The 20,065-nt window shown below is 64.0% G+C and overlaps 2 protein-coding genes and 1 long non-coding RNA gene across 8 annotated transcripts; 2 read left to right on the top strand and 1 right to left on the bottom strand.

Moving 5' to 3' along the window:
- Positions 1 to 10,265: 10,265 nt before the first annotated feature.
- Positions 10,266 to 14,022, top strand: COMMD4 (COMM domain containing 4). Its single transcript, XM_051834639.3, has 8 exons — positions 10,266 to 10,314; positions 11,952 to 12,023; positions 12,593 to 12,658; positions 12,739 to 12,778; positions 12,992 to 13,111; positions 13,195 to 13,275; positions 13,435 to 13,611; positions 13,700 to 14,022. Exons 1-8 carry the CDS (start codon positions 10,312 to 10,314, stop codon positions 13,738 to 13,740), a joined length of 600 nt encoding a protein of 199 aa, XP_051690599.1. The 5' UTR covers positions 10,266 to 10,311; the 3' UTR covers positions 13,741 to 14,022.
- Positions 14,023 to 14,740: 718 nt separating this feature from the next.
- On the bottom strand, positions 14,741 to 16,677 carry LOC149123217 (uncharacterized). The gene is made up of 3 exons (XR_016218435.1): positions 16,540 to 16,677; positions 15,160 to 15,324; positions 14,741 to 15,074 (listed from the first exon to the last, which is right to left on the bottom strand). It is a non-coding gene; the product is annotated as an uncharacterized LOC149123217 (long non-coding RNA).
- NEIL1 (nei like DNA glycosylase 1) lies at positions 15,597 to 19,910 on the top strand. 6 transcript variants are annotated; one of them, XM_051834634.3, is made up of 10 exons: positions 15,597 to 15,869; positions 16,515 to 16,949; positions 18,350 to 18,469; positions 18,552 to 18,615; positions 18,699 to 18,798; positions 18,934 to 19,061; positions 19,146 to 19,173; positions 19,313 to 19,374; positions 19,473 to 19,607; positions 19,687 to 19,910. In XM_051834634.3, the coding sequence occupies exons 2-10, from the start codon at positions 16,516 to 16,518 to the stop codon at positions 19,708 to 19,710; spliced, it is 1,095 nt and encodes a 364-aa protein (XP_051690594.3). In that variant the 5' UTR covers positions 15,597 to 15,869; position 16,515; the 3' UTR covers positions 19,711 to 19,910. The 6 variants fall into 6 exon arrangements, 5 of the variants coding, with proteins under 5 accessions (XP_051690594.3, XP_089166973.1, XP_089166970.1 ...); XM_089310846.1 differs by lacking the exon at positions 15,597 to 15,869 and having other exon boundaries at positions 16,787 to 16,949; positions 18,247 to 18,469; positions 19,313 to 19,376; XM_089310845.1 differs by lacking the exon at positions 15,597 to 15,869 and having other exon boundaries at positions 16,787 to 16,970; positions 18,247 to 18,469; positions 19,313 to 19,376.
- Positions 19,911 to 20,065: the final 155 nt, after the last annotated feature.

Below are 20,065 nucleotides of genomic sequence, written 5' to 3'. Positions count from 1 at the left end.
GAATGTTGAAACCCACAGGAGGGGGCCTCTTTGCGTTCACGGGGAGGGCAGGTGTGAGCGGACTGTGACTGTTTCAAAGCGTTTGTGCCCCCAAACAATCGTCTTTTCATTCCGTTTTCCCAGAACGTTGTGACGCGCCCGTGTGCTGAGGCGGAGTGGACAGTCCCGTCCCGTCTCCAGCGCGAGGCGAGGCTGGGCTGACCGCAGAGGTGCCGAGCGTGGCCCTGGGGGAGCCCAGTGTGTGTCCAGGTAAGAAGGGGCTCGCGCCCTTCTGTTCTCCCAGGGGTGCAGTCTGGGCAGCCCAGACCCCTCCTGTTGGTCCCCGCGGCGCTGGGTGGGCTCCCGGTAGAGGGGTCCTAATCAGTGCCTGCCCTCCTGCCTGACTCCCGGAGAAGCCCTGGAGCAGCCCCAGGCACCCCAGAGGTGCCGTGGAGCCGCTCCTGGCCCCTGCGGCCAGAACTGCCCACCTCGCCCCAGCACACGCACCCCAGCCTAGCTCCTTCCCACCACGCAGTCCAGCTCGCGTGCTTCGTAAAGCTGCACTCCCAGAGGCTGCCCCTGCTGACCCCCTGGAGGCCAGGGCAGGTGGGGAGAGCCTCCTGGCACCCCCCTCCTGGCCGTCACGGCCAGGTTCATGCTTCCCTCTCCTGCTGGTCCCCTCTGCTCCCCTGCCCGCGCCCCAGGCTGCTCGCCTTACCTGGTGCTGCCACGGAGCCTGTGGGTCTGGAGATGCCCGTGTGGCAGAGAGGAGGGCGTGAGAGCCGCATCCGCCTCCCCTGCCCCACCCCTGCCTGCCCCCTCCCAGGCGTCTCCGACGGCTCCGCCCACGCCCTGCGACTGGGGTTCTCCCCTGGGCTGGCGGTCTCTGCGGGAGGCCTGTCCAGAGTTGAGGCTCACCTGCTGCTGTGGCGCCTGGAGCCTGAGAAAAGTGCCCGATGGTGGTTCCCTGCTCAGGGCCCCGGGCTCTGGGGCCAGCAGTGTGGGGGAGGGGCCCACGGGGAGCCAGGCCCATGCCCACTGTCCCCAACAAGCCTCTCCTGGTCACGGACAGTTCTAGAATTGGGGATCAGGGCTCGGGCTCCGCGTGTGGCCAGGGTCAGCAAGTGTGAAGTTCAAATCCGAGCTGGGCTGGACCTGGGCCCTCTCATGCCGCTGGGTGAGGCCTGCCACAACTGGTCCTGGCACTCGGGGACCACAGCAAGCTCACAGGAAGTGGGTTGAAATATAGTTTATTGAGGTGCCCCAAAAGACTGATCCATGCATGTTACACAGTACACGTTGTAGGGGCCAATGCTGTGGCATAGCAGGTTAAGCCGCCATCCCATACAGGTGCAGGTTTAAGTCCCGGCTGCTCCACTTCCAATCCCGCTCCCTGCTAATGCGCCTGGGAAAGCAGTGGAAGACGGCCCAAGTGCTTGTGTCCCTGCACCCACGTGGGAGACAAATGAGGCTCCTGGCTCCTGACTTTGGCCTGGCCCAGCCCTGGTGATTGGGGCCCTCTGGGGAGTGAACCAGCAAATGCTTCCCTCTATCTCTGTCTCTCTGTAACGCTGCCTTTCAAATAAATAAAAATACATCTTTGTAAAACATATACGTTTTACACACTTATTAAAACATTTACTTGCACTAGAAAGTTTTTCCATCTGCTGGTTCACTCCCCACTGCCTGCAACAGCAGGGCCGGGCCGGGCCAGGCTTAGGTCTCCTCCATGGGCGCAGTGACTCGAGTACTTGAGCCATCCCTGGGCCTGCGCAGCAGGAAGCCGGGATCAGAGGCAGAGCCAGGGCCCAAACCCGGGCTTTGCGGGATGCTCCCCGTCACGGGCAGGCGGGGCCTTCACCCAGGGCCTTCCTAGCCCTCCTGGGCCTGGCCCGGCCGCTGCAGCTGCACGCCCCCCCCACACAGCCGCGGGCGAAGGGACGCCCCCTCCCCTGCCTTCATCCTCGGGCTGGAGGAGGGGCTGCCCTGGGCTCAGAGCTGAGGGCAGTGGTGGCTGCCCAAGGGGGCTTGGTGAATGGGGTGGCAGCAGGCCCGGCCGGACCCCCGGGAGGAGCAGGACGACGCCACGCCAGGCCGGCCGGATTGACATTTGCTTAGACACACGGGTGGCCCTGCCCGCTTTGCCTATGTCCTCTTCCAGGGTAGGCCTGCCCGGAGCCGGGGCCCGGTGCCCCTTCCTGACACCTGCCCCAAGCCGGAGGGGAGGAGGGAACATGGCCCCCCCAACCCCTCCCTGGGGGACCCACGGTAGGTTCCTGCCAGGTCCAGACCTCAGCCCTGAAAAGGAGCCCCATCCTTAATGCCTTTGTGTGTGTGTGTGTGTGTGTGCGCCCCAAGACAACGTCTACACCCCACAGGCACGCTGTCAAAGCACAACCAGTCCCCTCCCCGTGGCCAGTCCCATAGAAAGTCTTAGAGGAGCCATTTCTTCTAGGGCCACCACCTGGCCCCCGGGCCCTTCCCTCTTGCTCCTGCCTGCCCAGCGTCTGCTCACGACGCCCTCTGCTTTGTGTCCGACGTCAGGACGGGCAGCAGACGTCCGAGCAGTGCCCAGCCGGTCAGCCTGGCGGAGGTGACGTCTGCAGGGTGTCTCTACACGGAGACCCTCTCTCTGCAGTGTGCATGTAACGGGTGGGCCCTTTCTTCAACTGGTAGGCGGCTCCTGAGTCTCAGGTGACAGGACTGACCCACCTCTGGCTTTTTCTTGAGGAGTTTGAATTGTCCCCGAGTGATGGGATGATGTCCTGGGGTGATTCTATTCAAGGTTTTCCTTAGCTTTTGGTAACCGACATGGGTAACGGAATTGTCTGTGTCGTAGTAAGGAAGGCTCTGTGTTCCCTGCTGTCTCCTTGATTCTGATTCCTGGGGGAGGGCAGACAGCGGGCAGGCGGAGGGAGGTCAGGGGGGTTGGTGAGTGGTCAGGGCAGGCAGTGGGAGGTCAGGTGGGTGGTGAGTGGTCAGGTGGGCGATGGGAGGTCAGGGCGGGTGGGGGGAGGTCAGGGTGGGCGGTGGGAGGTCAGGTGGGTGGTGAGTGGTCAGGGCGGGCAGTGGGAGGTCAGGTGGGCAGTGAGTGGTCAGGTGGGCGGTGGGAGGTCAGGCGGGCAGAGGGAGGTCAGGGCGGATAGTGGGTGGTCAGGGCGGGCAGTGGGAGGTCAGGGTGGATAGTGGGTGGTCAGGGCGGGCAGTGGGAGGTCAGGGCGGATAGTGGGTGGTCAGGGCGGGCAGTGGGAGGTCAGGGTGGATAGTGGGTGGTCAGGGTGGGTGGTGGGAGGTCAGGGTTGGCAGTGGGAGGTCAGGTGAGCAGTGGGAGGTCAGGTGGGTGGTGGGAGGTCAGGTGGGCGGTGAGTGGTCAGGGCGGGCGGTGGGAGGTCAGGTGGGCGGTGAGTGGTCAGGGTGGGCAGTGGGTGGTCAGGGCGGGCAGTGAGGGTTGATTTGGGTCAACCGTGGGTGCAGGGGTCCAAGCACTTGGGCTGTCTTCTGCTTTGGCCGCCCTTAGCAGAGCTGGAACTGGGCAGCCGGGACTCAGCATGCCGGCATCACAGGCGGTGGCTTGGCGCCACCACGCCAGACCCAGTCGCGTTTTCTGTGAGCCTGTGAGGTCCCCTGGTGTCTGCCTGGTGTTGGTGCCTGCTGTACTCCAGCAGCAGTGTCTAATAATCCTGTTTTGTCTGCGTCCTTATCAGAATTTGCTCTCATTGCTGCTGTCGTTCTAGCTACTCCAAAGAGCTGGTATCTGACCCTGGTTGTAACTCGCGTGTCTAACGGCTAGTGGTGTCAGACAGCTTTCGTGTGCTTTAAATCAACTCGTTGTTAACTCCTGAATCCAGGTGTTCAAAGCAGGCAGCTCAGGGTGACTGACTCCCGTCGGCGTGGCCCCGAGCCAGCAGCTCAGGGTCACCTGAAAACCTGTCCCAAGGCAGCACCTCAGGCTCCTCACCACTACACGGCCAGAGCCGGAGTTGGGGCGGGCATCTGCCTGCAGCTAAGGTGCCAGTCAGGGGCCGGCGCTGTGGCGGAGCTGGTAAAGCCACCGCCTGCAGTGCCGGCATCCTACATGGGTGCCAGTTCAAGTCCTGGCTGCTCCACTTCCGATCCAGCTCTCTGCTATGGCCTGGGAAAGCAGTGGAAGATGACCCCCAAGTCCTTGGGCCCCTGCACCCACGTGGGAGACCCGGAAGAAGCTCCTGGCTTTGGCCTGGCCCAAAACCTGGCCATTTGGGGAATGAACAATTAGATGGAAGATCCCTCTATCTCCTTCACTCTCTAACTTTGCCTTTCAAATAAATAAAATAAATCTTTTTTTTTTTTTTTTTAAGATGCTGGTCAGGATGCCGCGTTCCTTGTTGAAGTGCCTGGGTGTGACGCCTGGCTCCAGCTCCTGACTCCTGCTTCCTGCTAACGCAGACACAGGGAGGCAGCGGGCGATGGCTCACGCCGTTGGGTGGCTTCCATCCACATCGAAGGCCTGGCTGAGTTCCCGGCTCCCAGCTTCGGCCTGGCTGTGGCCTGGCGGTTGTGAGCATTGGTGCATGAACCAGTGGCTAGATCTTTCTGTGTCTCTGTCTCCCAAATAAATAAGCAAACATCAATTTCTTTTTTATCAAAAGAAACTCTCGGGACCATCGTTGTGGTGTAACACATAAAGCCGCCGCACGCAACGCCAGCATCCCATATGGGCGCCACTTCAAGTCCCGGCTGCTCCACTGCCAATCCAGCTCCCTGCTGGTGGGCCTGGGAAGGCAGCAGAGGGTGGTCCAGGTGCTTGGGCCACAGCACCCACGTGGGAGACCCGGAAGAAGCTCCAAGCCCTTGGCTTCAGTCTGGCCAAACCCCAGCCATTGCAGTCATTTGGGGAATGAACCAGCAGATGGAAGACCTCTGTCTCTCCTTCTCTCTATATAATTCTGCCTTTCAAATAAATAATAAATAATAAATCTTAAGAAAAAAAAAGAAACTCTGGGAGGTGGGGCTCAGTTAGGGCTGAGCCAGGCGGAAGCCGGAAGCCGGAGCCTCCTCCAGGTCTCCCATGTGGGCAGCAGGAGCCCAACCACTTGGGGCCAACCTCCGCTGCTTTTCCCGGGCTGTTAGCAGGGAGCTGGATCAGAAGTGGAGCAGGTGGGACGTGAACAGGCGCCGTGTGGGGTGCCCGTGCCGCTTTACCCGCTCTGCTACCATGCGCTGTGCGTGGCAGCAGCTGCGGGACGCAGGTGCACCTGCGGGGAAGCCGTGATCCTGGAGGGTCCTGGAGGGCTTTCTGCTCTGGCGGGCAGAGACTGTGAGTCAACAAACAGCTTTCAGGAACAGCTTTCTACGTCAGTGGCTTTCACGGCCTGGTCAGCCGCACCTGGGGACTGGTTAGAAAAGCAAATCCTCGGCCAGCTGGAGTAGACAGTGGGCTGGGCCCGCCAGGTGCTTCTGGGGGTTCTATTTGTGAAACAAATCTCTCCGACGCAATACCGCACCACGGCATTAAAGGACATGCCAGCTACCTTTTTGCCTGATCTCCAGAATTTAAATAATTTGCCCGTCTGATGTTACATTTGCTGTTTGTTTGCTGTTGTGATTTTCAAAACCCTGATTGAGGGGCTGGTGCTGTGGCACAGTGGTGTAAGCCACATCCCACATCACAGCGCGGGTTGAAACCTGCTCCGCTTCTGATCCGGCTCCCTGCTAATGTGCCTGGGAAGGCAGCGGAAGACGGCCCCAGTGCTGGGGCCCTGCACCTGTTAGGTAGGAAGTCAGATATGAGCTTATGTGTGTGTAACAGGCCTAAAGGGAAGACTTCTATGTCCAGCATATGCTGCATCTCACAGCCATCCCGATAATGTTTCAGGGGCAGCCCGGCACTCCTATCCTGCCCTGCCCCCTTCTACCTGATAACCTGCCAGATGGGGTCCCCGCCCCTTCTGCCTGACAAACCTTCCACAGTCTCCCAGGTGCAGCCCAGTGTCTGCATTTCAAACACCCTGCTCGGATCCCCATTCTCCAGGGGGTCCTGCTCACCCTTCCTCTGAACCCAGGAAGCCAGCTAGGCTTCCTCCTGTCTCATACCTTCAGGGGAAAATTCAGATAGGAGCTTCTTAGTATTTACAGCCATAAAATCCTTTGTTTCAGGAAGAGACATGTGAAGACAGAGACCCATCTCCTTAAAAACCCCCGGCCTCAACCGGACGGCATGCTCAGCCCTCTGCCTCTCTGCTGAGCCGCCCGCCTGGCCTGCCCAGGTGTGTTCTCTCCAATCTGTCATGCAACCTCGCTCTCCCCCAGTCTGAGTGACTGGGCGCTCCCAGGTCCTGTCTGGAGAGGTGCCCATCCATCCCTGCCCTAAGAAACTTTGTTACTTTACTTTCCACTACTCTGTCTCACGCCTGAATTCGCAGGCAAGAACCCTGCCTTTCTCCCATCATACACCCACTTGGGAGACCTGGGTGGAGCTCCTGGCTCTTGGCTTTGGCCCGTTGCAGCCATTTGGGGAGTGAACCAGTGGATGGAAGACCTCTCTGTTTCTCCTTCTCACCGTCATTTTGCCTTTCAAATAGATACATAAATCTTAAAAAAAAAACCTCTATTGACTTAAGGCAGTTTACACATATTCCTAATTTTTTATTTATTATTTGAAAGGCGAGCAGATGGAGGAGAGACAGAGACAGACACACAGAGGGCTCGCTCTCCACAGCTAGGGCTGGGCCAGCCCAAGGTCGGGAGCCACTCATGCAGGCCCCCTGTGCTTGGCAGGGACCTGAGCCCTCCAGCCCTCACCTGCCACCTCCCAGGGTCTGCAGTAGCAGAGGTGGGACTTGAACCCAGCACTCTGATAATCAGGGCAGCTTAACCATGTACCAAACACCTGCTCCTCCTAAGTTTTTTTTTTTTTTTTTTTTTTTATTTGTTTGCAAGTCAGAGCTACAGTGGAGGGGCGGGGGGGGAGAGAGAGGATCTTTCATCTGCTGGCTCCCCACCCCAGTGCTCTCGATAGACAGGCCCGGGCCAGGGCGAAGCTGGAAGCCAGCAGCTCCATCCAGGTGTCCCAGGTGGGGGCAGGGACACGGGCACTTGGGCCATCCCTGCTGCCTGCCAGGGCCAGCGTTAGCAGGGCGCTGGAACTGGGAGAGCCGGGTCCCAGCCCTGGGATGTGGGACGCAGGCGTCCCAGCCTCTAGGCAGATACTTGCTGCCGTTTCCGCTTTTCGGGAGCCATTGGTACGGTGAAACGCAAGTTCTTAAGAATGTTCTTTGCCGGCGCCGTGGCTCACTAGGCTAATCCTCCGCCTTGCGGCACCGGCACACCGGGTTCTAGTCCCGGTCGGGGCGCCGGATTCTGTCCCAGTTGCCCCTCTTCCAGGCCAGCTCTCTGCTGTGGCCAGGGAGTGCAGTGGAGGATGGTCCAAGTGCTTGGGCCCTGCACCCCATGGGAGACCAGGAGAAGCACCTGGCTCCTGCCTTCGGATCAGCGCGGTGCGCCGGTCGCAGCGTGCCAGCCGCGACAGCCATTGGAGGGTGAACCAACGGCAAAGGAAGACGTTTCTCTCTGTCTCTCTCTCTCTCTCACTGTCCACTCTGCCTGTCAAAAAAAAAAAAAAAAAAAAAAGGCAACAGGCTCCTTGGTATAGACTTCCCACTAGAAGAAAGACAAATGTCATTAAAGCTTTAATTCAATGTATGCTGCAGATACAGCAATGGTCGGGATGTCAGAACTGTAGAGCAGATCTCAGCGAACCTTCAACAAGCACAATAGAGACGTTGAGGAATTACAGAAAGAACCGCAAAGGGGATACATTTAAAAAGGGCCTGCTTTGACCTTGGGGCGTCTGGTGAAGATTAGATTAGGAAGGCACTGTTCTAGCCGGAGTAGCCAGTTTCTGCACAGCCCAGCCGCACTCCAGGCCTTGGCGTGTGTGATCAGCCCGTTATCTGCACCTGTCTGTGACTGTAACCCTGCACCTGTCTGTGACTGTAACCCAGGCTTCTGAACATCAAAGAATTGTGATGAGAAAAAATGGACAACGGACTTGTTATAGTGAGAAAAAACATTATGTGACTTAGGATATAAACACAGCCTGGGGCTCGGGAGCCAGAGGCGTGCCCTCAGCCTTGCTGTGAGCGTCTCTCATTTCTCCGAGCGCCAACACCTTGCACACCTTGGGGCCCCCCGACTGGCGGGAGCTGGACTCCGGCAATAGCCGAGCTCAGTTTTCCCACTGGCTGGGGTGGGTTTCATTTCTACTTCCTGGGCGGGCGCCACTGTGCTACGGAGAGCTGGGAAGTGTGACGGCTGTGCCGGGCGAGTGCACAGAACAGCGCCGCTCACTGATCAAATGTGCCGGTCCTTGGTCCTTCACTGCCGGCAGCGAAGAGCCGGCGCACGCCCCGAGGAACTCCCCACCCCGAAGCCCAGAGCAACAGGGTTTATAAAGGCAAAAACCACAAAAACAGGAGGGAGGGGGATACACGGTTACTAGGGTCACGCTGACCTAAAGCCTATGCAAAACTAGTATCAATCATAATCTTAACAACACCATTTATAATCTTGACATTAATCCAGGTATCGGCCTAAATCATATGTGGGTCATAGACAAATTACAATCGTTTCATTAACCCACGTACAGCCTATCTGTTATTTATTTATTTATTTTTTGTTTTGTTTTGTTTTTGTTTTTGACAGGCAGAGTGGACAGTGAGAGAGAGAGACAGAGAGAAAGGTCTTCCTTTGCCGTTGGTTCACCCTCCAATGGCCGCCGCGGCCAGCTCGCTGCGGCCGGCGCACCGCGCTGATCCTATGGCAGGAGCCAGGAGCTTAACCTGGTCTCCCATGGGGTGCAGGGCCCAAGCACCTGGGCCATCCTCCACTGCACTGCACTCCCTGGCCACAGCAGAGAGCTGGCCTGGAAGAGGGGCAACTGGGACAGAATCCGGCGCCCCTACCAGGACTAGAACCCGGTGTGCCAGCACCACAAGGCGGAGGATTAGCCTAGTGAGCCACGGCGCCGGCTTATTTATTTATTTTTAATGATTTATTTATTTGAAAGGCAGAGTTACAGAGAGGCAGGGGGAGAGAGAGAGAAAGAGAAAGAGAGAGAGATCTTCCATCTGATGGCTGCAATAGCCAGGACTGTGTCAGGCTGCAGCCAGGAGCCAGGAGCTTCTTCCAGGTCTCCCATGAGGGTGCAGGGGCCCAAGCACTTGGGCCATCTTCCTCTTCTTTCCCAGGCCACAGCAGAGAGCTGGATCGGAAGTGCATCAGCCGGGACTGGAACTGGCGCCCACCTGGGATGCCGGCACTGCAGGCGGCGGCTTTCCCCCCTACACCACACACCGGCCCCCGCCTGTCTGCTTTTAAGCTTGAGCGAGCATGCTAGGGGGTTTCTGCGCTCGGCCAAGTGCGATGCGGTGACTGCTATTGTCCGAGCGTGTTAGGTCGTAGTTCTACAGCACAGTCTGGGGGCGGGGGGGGGGGGGGCGGCTTCTTTCTCAAGGTGGAGCTCAGGCGCTCCAGAATGGAGTCCCCGCTGTGCGGGTGTTGGTTCTGGCCTGCGGTGCCCGGCAGGGATCAGGGGCCGGCACAGAGCAGTTCCCTCTTCATTCGTCCTGCGCCTCTCGGCCTTCTGCTTCTTCTTCCCACTCCGCGCTGGCCGCCCGCGCCCAGGTGTCCCCCACCACCCCTCCCGCCTCGTCGCCCCTGAGCAGGAGGGGAGCTGGGCACGCCGCTGTCGGCCCCAGGGTGCACCTGCCACACTCCGGGACCCTGGGCACCAAGCCGGCTGCCCGCTGCTTGCTCTGTGCTTTGCAGTAAAAGTCGGCTTCCGGGGAACCCCGTGCTGGTTTTGGGGTGCAGGAACACGGCCCTCGCCTGGACCGCCTGGATTGCGCCCCTGTCTGCTGCCGCTGCTAACGTGGGGTGAACAGTTAATGGAAATTCACTAAACTCGACGCTGCTCGTGTGCAGTTAGTTGTGTGCGTGTTGCTATATTTCAGTAACGTTTTAAAGTATGCCACAGCTATATTTGTGGTACTGCTTAACGGCGGGAGACGTGGAAACGACTGAGGACGCCCAGCTCCGCGGGTCCTGTCCAGGAGCCCACTCCCCGTGTCCTGCGGCCAGGATTCGCCCCAGGCTGAACTGGGGCGAGGCCGGCTCCCTCCGGGTTCCGGGTTCGGGCTCCTGCACTGCGTCCTCCGGTCCTCCAGGGGGCGCTCCCGCCCCCACGCGCCCCTCGCGGGCCACGCCCCCGGCCGCCGAGTCACGTGATCGCGGCATCAGCCGACTCCGCGCGCAGCGGAAGCCGAGGCTGCGGCGTCCCGGGCTCCCGGCGCGATGGTGAGCGCCTGCGGTGGAGCGAGGCAGCGGGTGCAGGGGCGGCGCCGTTGGGGCGCTGGTGGCTCCCGGAACGAGGAGCGAGGACGGGGCTTCGGCTCTTCGGCAGGCGCGGTGGGGCGGAGCGTCAGACCCGCTGCCCCGCACGGCGGGGTCGCAGACCCGAGGCCGCCCGCTCCGGGTGCTCCCGTCGCCGGCCGGTGCGGAGCGGGTCTCCTGCGGGGTTGCCTGGCTCGGGAGCGTGCCCAGAGGTGCCCGCTTCCCCAGCCCGCGCGGTGGACAGGAGCTTGCGACTTGCCACCTCCTGCGTGCTCGCTCAGCTGACACCTGTCGGATGCGCGGTCTGAGCCCCGCGCCGCGCCGGGGGCGGGTGGGCGGTGAGGCGGCAGCGCGGTGCCCGGGGTGGGCTCCCGGTGCCGGTGCTGCCGCCCGCTGCCTGCTGACCCACACCCCGGGAGGCTGCAGTGGTGGCCCGAAGAGTTGGGTGCCCGCCACTCACGTGGGACACCTGGGTCGTGTTCCCCGCTCCAGCTCCGCCCTGGCCGTCGCAGGCATTCGGGGAGGGAACTAGGGGATAAGAACTTTCTCTCTCAAGTAGATTGAAACAAAAATTTAAAGATTTTTATGTACTTATTTGAAAGGCAGAGTTGGAGAGGTAGAGGCAGAGAGAGAGAGAGAGAGAGGTCTTCCATCCGTTGGTTCACCCCAGATGGCCACAGTGGCTGGGGCTGGGCCAGGCTGAAGCCAGGAGCCAGGAGCCTCTTCCAGGTCTCCCACGTGGGTGCAGGGACCACGCACTTGGGCCATCCCTCCACTGCTTTCCCAGGTGCATTAGCAGGAGCTGGGTGGAAAGTGGAGCAGCCGGGACTCGAACCTCCGTATGGGAGGCCGCACCGCAGCACCGGTCCCTCAAACAAATTTTAAGCAGAGAGATAGTGGACGTCTCCACCAGTGCCCCAGGTTGCTCGTGTGGGGGCTGGTTAGAAGGCGTGGTAGGCCGGCGCCGCAGCTCACTAAGCTAATCCTCCGCCTTGTGGCGCCAGCACACCGGGTTGTAGTCCCGGTCGGGGCACCGGATTCTGTCCCGGTTGCCCCTCTTCCAGGCCAGCTCTCTGCTGTGGCCAGGGAGTGCAGTGGAGGATGGCCCAAGTGCTTGGGCCCTGCACCCCATGGGAGACCAGGAGAAGCACCTGGCTCCTGGCTTCGGATCAGCATTGGAGGGTGAACCAACAGCAAAAGGAAGACCTTTCTCTCTGTCTCTCTCTGTCACTGTCCACTCTGCCTGTCAAAAAAAAAAAAAAAAAGAAGGCGTGGTCAGGGGGCCCCCTCTGAAGAGGAGAGGGAGCCACACTCTGGCGTGGGCCAGGGCAGCTGACCAGGATGCTGCCAGGGTGGGGAGGAGCCGGGACAGGTCAGGTCACCCGTGGCCCGAGGCCAGGGACTTGGTCTCGGTGCTGGCGGCCCCTGGCACGGAGCCTGGGAGATGCCCCTGGAGAGGTACCGGGTTGACGCCTGTTACCGGGCAGTGCAGATGGCGGAGCAGTTGGCCACGGGGTGGTGGGGAGTGTCCCCTCTACCCCCCTGCCCTGGGGCCGGGCTCCTGCCGAGCGGCAGCGCTGAGTGCCCCCCCTGCCTTACAGAGGTTCCGGTTCTGCGGCGACCTGGACTGTCCCGACTGGGTCCTGGCGGAGATCAGCACGCTGGCCAAGATCGTTGAGTGCTCGGGGCCTGCGGGGGGGTGGTGGGGCGGGGCTTGTGTGCCCGGCCTGTGCCCAGTGCCGGGGTGGGGGGCTCGTGTGCCAGCCTGTGCCCTGTGCCGGGGGGGGGGCTCGTGTGCCCGGCCTGTGCCCCTGTGCCGGGGGGGGGCTCGTGTGCCGGCCTGTGCCCCTGTGCCGGGGGGGGGCTCGTGTGCCGGCCTGTGCCTGGTGCCGGGGGGGGGGGGCTCATGTGCCGGCCTGTGCCCAGTGCCGGGGGGGGGCTCGTGTGCCCGGCCTGTGCCCGGTGCCAGGGGGGCGCCTGTGCCCGGCCTGTGCCCCTGTGCCGGGGGGGGGCTCGTGTGCCGGCCTGTGCCCCTGTGCCGGGGGGGGCTCGTGTGCCGGCCTGTGCCTGGTGCCGGGGGGGGGGCTCATGTGCCGGCCTGTGCCCAGTGCCGGGGGGGGGCTCGTGTGCCGGCCTGTGCCCCTGTGCCGGGGGGGGGCTCGTGTGCCGGCCTGTGCCCCTGTGCCGGGGGGGGGGCTCGTGTGCCCGGCCTGTGCCCGGCTGACCGAGGCCTCCCCCCCAGTCCTCCGTGAAGCTGCGGCTGCTGTGTGGCCAGGTGCTGAAGGAGCTCCTGGGGCAGGAGATGGACGTGAGTGCAGGTCCTGCCCCGGCCTCGTCCTTGGTGGGGGGGGCTCGCACCTGACCTGAGGGCCTCCTTTCCCCCCCCAGTATGAGAAGATCCTGAGGCTCACTGCCGACGCCAGGTTTGGTGAGTGCTCCCCCGGGGAGCGGCCTGGTGCCCGCCCAGAGGCCGCCTCCTCCCAGCAGCCCTCCCTGACTCAGCCGCCTTATGGAGGAAGAGGAAGGCGGTGACCAGCGCTTCCTCCCAAGCCCTACAGCACAGGGAGGAGGCGGGGCCCTGGGGCCACAGGGAGGAGGTGGGGCTGCGTGGCGTGACACCCCCCCCCCCGCCGCCCCCCAGAGTCAGGCGACGTGAAGGCCACGGTCGCCGTGCTGAGCTTCATCCTCTCCAGCGCCGCCAAGCACAGCGTGGACAGCGAGTCCTTGTCCAGTGAGCTGCAGCAGCTCGGGCTGCCCAAAGGTGCGGGGGCTGGGCGGGCAGGCGGGGGTGGCCAGGCCGAGGGTGCCAGAGGCGCCGGCGCTCAGCGGACCTGTGTCCCCCAGAGCACGCCGCCACCCTGTGCCGGGGCTACGAGGAGAAGCAGAGCCCCCTGCAGGAGCACCTGCGGGCCTGCAGCCTGCGCGGTGAGTGTGGGGTGCCGGGTGGGGTCGGGCCCCGCCATCCCCAGAGGGGTCCGCTGTGGGTTCCTGGGCTCCCAGACGCCCGCCCCCGGAGCCCGGGCAGGGTACGGGCCAGGCCTGGGGGCGCCGCGTGCTCCTGAGCCCCCCTTGCCTGCCCTGCAGTGAACAGGCTGGTGGGCGTGGGCTGGAGGGTGGACTACACCCTGAGCTCCAGCCTGCTGCGCTCCGTGGAAGAGCCCGTGGTGCACCTGCGGCTGGAGGTGGTGGCCGCCCCGGGCGCCGCGGCCAAGCCCGTGGCCGTGACCCTCTCCGCGGCCAAGTTTCAGGTCCTCCTGGCAGGTGAGGAGCGGCTGCCCCCGGAGGGCGGGGTCCTCCCCAGCCCCCCCCCCGGGGGCTGCCAGCCTCTCACCCCCCCTTCCTCCCGCAGAGCTGAAACAGGCCCAGAGGCTGATGAGCAGCCTGGGCTGAGGAGGCCGCCCCGGCCCGCCCTGCCACGCCAGCGGGCCTTGCTCTGTCGCCGCTGGATGCCGGCCTGGGCAGCGTGTGGCTCCCTGGGCCGGGGGCCCCTGGCGGGGGCCTTGCGGAGAGAGGAAGACCCTGCTCGCCCCGCCATCCTCCTCAGGACAGGCACGGGGCCCGTGCTGGCGCGGTCACCGTCCGGAGGAGCTGTGTCAGGCACCAGGCGCCGGCTGCCCGCTGGGAGGGCCCTCGCCAGACCCGGGACTGTGAGAAATAAACGGCCGCACTTCAGCCCCCCGCTGTGTTTTGTCGCACTGCGCCCAGTGACTGCGTCTCTGTGCTCGGGTAGCCCGCAGGAGGGCAGCAGAGAACAGGGAGGAACAGCTGGACAGGCCTCTGGGCCAGCAGTGCGGCCGTGGGTTAGGGCGCGTCCTAGAGCAGAGCGCCGGTCCCAGTCCCCGCTGCGGCCCGGGAAGGCGGCCGAGGGTGGTCCAAGCGCTTGGGCCCTGCTCCCACGTGGGAGACCCGGATGGAGCTCCTGGCTCCTGGCCATTGGGGCCATTTGGGGAGTGAACCAGCAGATGGAAGATCCATATTCATTCATTCTCTCTCCCTCCCCCGCCCTTCCCCTCCCCCTTCTCTGTGTGACTCTGCCTTTCAAATTATTTTAAAAAGTTGGAGACGAGAGCTTCCATCTGCTGGTTCAGTCCCTAGATGCCTGCTGGGCCAGGCTGAAGCCAGGAGCCAGGAGCTTCTTCCGGGTCTCCCACGTGGGTGCAGGGGCCCAGGGATTTGGGCCGTCCTCCGCTGCTTTCCCAGGCGCATTAGCAGGGCACCGGATCGGAAGTGGAGCAGCCGGGGCAGGAACTGGTGCCCATGTGGGATGCTGGCGCCGCTTACCTCACTGGTCATGATGCCGACCCGGGGTGGGGGTGAGGGTGTGTGTGTGTGTGTGATCTTTCCACAGCTGAATGCATTTCTCAAAAACTCACATTCTAAAAAGGGTGAATGTTACTGCATGCAAATTAATGTAATGAACAGAAGATCGCCAGGCAGCGTTCTGGGTGGTCACAGCCAGGAAGGCGTCCCACCGCGGCCGCCCCAGCCTCGTCCTTCGAGCCTCGCCGAGGTGGGGCAGGCAGGTGCTGGGCGCCTCCCGCGGCCCAGTGCGCAGCAGCACGAGGGCTCCCTGGCGAGGCCTGCGCTCCCAGACCCCTGCCCCAACCCCGCAGCTTCAGAGGGGCGGCTTCCTGGAGATGCCGCAAGAGGGGCGAGGGCCGCTGTGGGTCGGAAATGATTCGGCACGCGAGAGGGCGCTTCAGGAAGCTCGTGGGAACTGTGGGCTGGGGGGAGAAACAGGACTTAAAGATGTTTTGTACCAAAATAAGCACCGTTAATCCCGACCGATAATCCTCCACCGGAGCCTGCCTGGAGCGCGGAGCCGGGCGGGATCTCGGGGGCGCCCGCGGCGTGGTTTCCGGGTGTTGGGGGTATTCGCGTTGTTAGGTGAGACCGGTGGCTTCGGCGACGCCGGCTTTCAGAGGTGGATGTTCGGCTGTGGCGTGATGTGTGTCCTTGTCTTACCCGGAAATGCTTCCGCCAAAACATGGAGTAAACAGAGGAAGGGGAAGTAGAAGTGGTGCCCAGCTGGGCCGGGCCGCTTTGAATAAGATGCAAACTGCACGCGGGCCCCGGGGGCCAGGCCTGCACCACCACGGCTGAGACGACGACGGGCCTGTGTCCTGCCCCCGGGCCTTTGCGCTGGGGCTGCGCCTGCGGCCCCCCAGCCTCGTGCGGCCGGGCCAGACCCGCCCTCCCCGCCTGAACCCTGCCCCGTGGGCTCTGTTCCCACGCTCTGGCTTTTTGCCGCAGGCGCGGTGAGGTGCACGCTCGCCCGAGCTGTTGACCGTGCTGGGGCCACTCCGGGTCCCCAGGGTCGGCGCGGACCGCGCACCCGTGCGTGCCCTGCGCAGCTGCAGGCACCTGGGCACCCACTGCTGTTTCCTGCGGGCGGGGCCGACCCTACCCGGGACCAGCCGGGTGACTTCCCTCAACCGCAGTCGGCTGAGCCCGGGGCTCGGACTCGACCCCAGACCCCGCCGCGCCGGCCAGCGGGCAGCCTGTCGCCTCCCCGCCAGGTGAGCGCCCCCAGCCCAGGCACCCGCGCCGGGGACTACACTTCCCAGCAGGCGCCGCGGCGGCGAGCACAGCCCACGCCCCCCGCCTCGAGCCCACCTAGGCCTCCGGCACGGGTCCCGCCCCGGGAGCCGGAGCGGGACGGACGTGCGCGCGTGCGCCACGCAGCCGAGACCCGGCGGGGCTGGGGGGTCCTGGGGAGCAGGCGGGCCGGGTTACGGAGGACAAGGCCGCGGCCACCGAGCGTCGCCCGGCCGCAAAGCGAGGAGTCCCGAGGGAGGCCGCCCCCGACCCGGAGAGAGCCTGCGGCGGAGCCGGGAGGGCGAAGGCCGGGACGGGAGTGCATCCCTCGGACTGGCCGGTTCCCGGGGCTCGCGGCTGCGGGCGGCGCGGAGGCCGGGGAGCGAGCGGGGCTTGCAGACGGCGAGGCCCGTTCGGACCGCGGAGTGCAGGGCTCCGCCGGCACCCAAGGCGGGGAAGGGCGGCTGCCGGCGAGGACAGGGGACCCGAGATGGCCAGCGCAGCCCTGGACTTGGAGCGCCGTGGGGCAGGGCCTGTGGCTGCACTGACGGGCCGCGTCCCCCTCCGACCCTCGGAGTTCTCCGCGTAGGGCGCGCCCGGCCCGACCTGCTGTCCTGCCCGCACAGGATGCCCGAGGGCCCCGAGCTGCACCTGGCCAGTCGCTTCGTGAACGAGGCGTGCGGGGCGCTGGTGTTCGGCGGGCGCGTGGAGAAGTCTGCGGTCAGCCAAAACCCCGAGGTGCCCTTCGAGAGCAGCGCCTACCGCATCTCGGCCCTGGCCCGCGGCAAGGAGCTGCGCCTCTGGCTCCGACCCCTGCCCGGGGCCAGGCCCTGCCAGGAACCACTGGCCCTGGTCTTCCGCTTCGGCATGACCGGCTCGTTCCAGCTGGCGCCCGGCGATGCGCTGCCGCGCCACGCCCACCTGCGCTTCTACACCGCCGGCCCCGGCCCCCGGCTCGCCCTGTGCTTCGTGGACGTCCGCCGCTTCGGCCACTGGGAGCTGGGCGGCGAGTGGCAGCCGGGCCGCGGGCCGTGCGTCCTGCGGCAGTACGAGCAGTTCAGGTGAGGTCAGCCTCCCGCGCGGTGAGCACAGCCCTGGCCTCCAGCGCCTTGGGAGCAGCCGCGGGTGGGGCCCAGGGCGGGGGTGTAGAAACCCCGGACTGACGGGGCAGGGAGGGCGGCTGCACCGGTGAGCTGTGCACCTTCCAACCTAATAGCTGAGAAAAGTAACTTTGTCAAGAGGGAGTTTGGTCCGCTCAGCTCTGGACGTGCAGGTCCACACCCCATGGTTTGGCGTCTGCCGAGGGCTGGGCTGGTGGGGGACCCTGGGCGAGCCAGGAAGCAGGGCCCCGCCTCCCAGGAGGCCGAGAAAGGTGGAACCAGGAGGGGGCTGAGCAGGAGCCATGGCAGGAGGCTGGGGAGGGGCCCCGATAGCGCTGTCTCAGTCCTTTTTTTTAGAAAAAATATTTATTTGAAAGAGCTACATAGAGAGAGGAGAGGCAGAGAGAGAGGTCTTCCACCCGATGGTTCACTCCCCAATTGGCCACAACGGCTGGAACTGCACCGATCTGAAGCCAGGAGCTTCTGGGTCTCCCATGCGGGTGCAGGGACCCAATGACTTGGGCCACCTTCTTATGGCTTTCCCAGACCACAGCAGAGAGCTGGACCAGAAGTGGAGCACCTGGGTCTCGAACCTATGCCCATATGGGATGCGGGCACTGCAGGCCAGGGTGTTAACCTGCTCCACAGCGCCGCCCCCCCACCTTTAAAATATATTTATTTAAATATATTTATTTGAAAGAGTTACAGAGAGGAGAGGCAGAGAGCGAGCGTGTGTCGGAGTTTGGTTGTGTGGTTTCCCACGTTCTGCCTGCCCACTGGACTGTGTCCTGTGGTCTCTGTGACTGTCCCCGGCCTGCAGGGGCGCACAGCCCCACCTGGCACGTGGTGCAGGTCCACTCCAGTGGTGTGGTGTCAGCCACTGCACCAACTCTAACGAGCCGGGTGTGGCCCCTGCTCCCCTGGTAAGGGCTGGGGACGGGGTGAAGGAGGACAGCTACTTGGGAGGGGACATTGGTGCTGAGGCCTGTCTGTCGAGAGGAGCCAGCGCCACACAGCTGTGGAGAAAGCACAGGTGCCGGGACTCCCCCTGCGCACCTGCTGCCCAGAGCCACGCCGCCTGCAGGGCCTGCGGTTGGAGCCCTGATGAGGTCAGATCCACACCTGCTCTGAGACGCGGCGCCCTGGCCGGGCTTCTTGCTCGTGAACACCTGGCCACAGAGACTCCTGTGTGCCCGGAACACGTCGTTTTTCCACCGTTTCACAAGGAATTTCACTTCCCGGTTGTTCCCATCGACAGACAGGGAAACGGGCCTCAGCTGCCCAGACTACGCTGGCAGGTCCTCCCGCCCCCGCCCTGGCCGGGGCAGGGATGCTCAGGCGCCCAGGCCGTGTCCCTGCAGGGAGAACGTGCTGCGGAACCTGGCGGACAAGACCTTCGACCGGCCCATCTGCGAGGCCCTGCTGGACCAGAGGTTCTTCAACGGCATCGGCAACTACCTGCGGGCAGAGATCCTGTTCCGGTGAGCAGGCGTGAGGGCCAGGGTGGGCCCCGCGTGCCGCACGCCCCCAGCTTAGCATGGCTCTCCGCCTGCCCCCCTGCAGGCTGAGGATCCCGCCCTTCGAGAGGGCCCGCACGGTTCTGCAGGCCCTGCAGCAGCGCAGGCTGGTGAGCGGGGGAGGGGGGGCTGGCGCAGCTGTGCTGGGGGGGGAGGGGCCCTGACCCATGCTGACGGCGGGCCCTTTCCTCAGAGCCCAACGCTGACCCTGAGTCAGAAGATCAGGGCCAAGCTGCAGAACCCGGACCTGCTGGAGCTGTGCCACTTGGTGCCCAAGGAGGTGGTGCGGCTGGGTGAGGACTGGGCAGGCCCCGCTGTCGCTGCACGGACCCGCTCTCCTCACGTGTCTGCAGGGCCGCGGGACCAGGATTCCTAACCCCGTCCCCGCGGCCCTCTGACTCGCCCCTGAGCTGCCCCCAATCCCACAGGGGGCAAAGGCTACGGGCCGGAGCGCGGGCAGGAGGACTTCGCTGCCTTCCGGGCCTGGCTGCGGTGCTACGGAGTGCCAGGCATGAGCACCCTGCAGGACCACCTCGGGCGCACCATGTGGTTCCAGGTGGGGGCCGAGCCCCCGGGAGGCTGGAGGGGTGCTGCTGCCCCAATCTGGGCCACGTCCTGATGTGTCCCTGTTCCGTTCCAGGGGGACCCTGGGCCCCTGGCGCCCAAAGGTGAGCTGCTGCTGCCAGTGATGGGCTGAGGGCAGGGAGGGCAGGGAGGGCAGGGAGGGCCCCGCCCCGCTGCACCTGCTCACCGCAGAGGGGGAGTCGGCCGGGGGGACCCTCCAACCCCAGCACCAGTGTCCTGCAGGGGCCAAGTCGCGCAAGAGGAGATCCCGGGAGACACAGCCGGGTCCGGTGGACAGGATGGAGGTGTGTGTGCCTGCTCCTGCCCAGTGCGGGTGGGGGCAAAGGGGGCCCTGACCAATCTCCAGACTGCTCTGACCCTCCCCCCCACCGCTTCCACCCAGGACCCTCCCGCTCCCCCTCCCCGCAAGGCCTCTTCCAGGAAACCAAGAGCCAAAAAGGACCCTTCCAAGGCTGCGGCCCAGCGGCACCCAGGAGCCCCTGAGGAGGCCAGGAGGAGGGGCGGCAGACAGCCTCAGGTGGGTGCACTCCATCAGCCTTCTGGGGAGGGGAGGGGAGGGGAGGGGTGGGAGCGAGCCCTTCCTGTCTTTCCTCCAGGCCGCTGCCCAGCCCGGAAGCTGAAGGCTGACTCCCCACCCCTGGATCCCGAGGAGGCCCCAACCCCTTAGCAGGAGGGGGCCTTGATGCGGGGGCTGTGTGGGTCCAAGTAAGGGGCTGAGCACCCCAGCCCTGTGGCTGTCGTAGTTTTAGGGGTGCCCCGTTTTAACATTTTTAAGCCCACGTGGGAAATGCTGGATTTTAAATAAATAGATAAATCTGAACTTCTTGGCCCTCCCTGGGCTGGCCCCTGCGCACAGGACAGGTGCAGCAGGCCCCAGGCAGCCCAGGCTCCCAGCCTAGGGCTTTCCGAGCAGCCGGCACACACAGGTAACCTCGGGGCTGTCTCGGCCTCCAACGCCCGGGAGAGGCGTCCCCC

The sequence above is a fragment of the Oryctolagus cuniculus genome, chromosome 12, assembly GCF_051225735.1.
Source record: "Oryctolagus cuniculus isolate XC-2025 breed Fujian yellow rabbit chromosome 12, ASM5122573v1, whole genome shotgun sequence".
NCBI lineage: Eukaryota > Metazoa > Chordata > Mammalia > Lagomorpha > Leporidae > Oryctolagus > Oryctolagus cuniculus.
The sequence above is the reverse complement of the archived record's forward strand: the minus strand, read 5'-3'. Positions and strand labels throughout refer to the sequence as shown.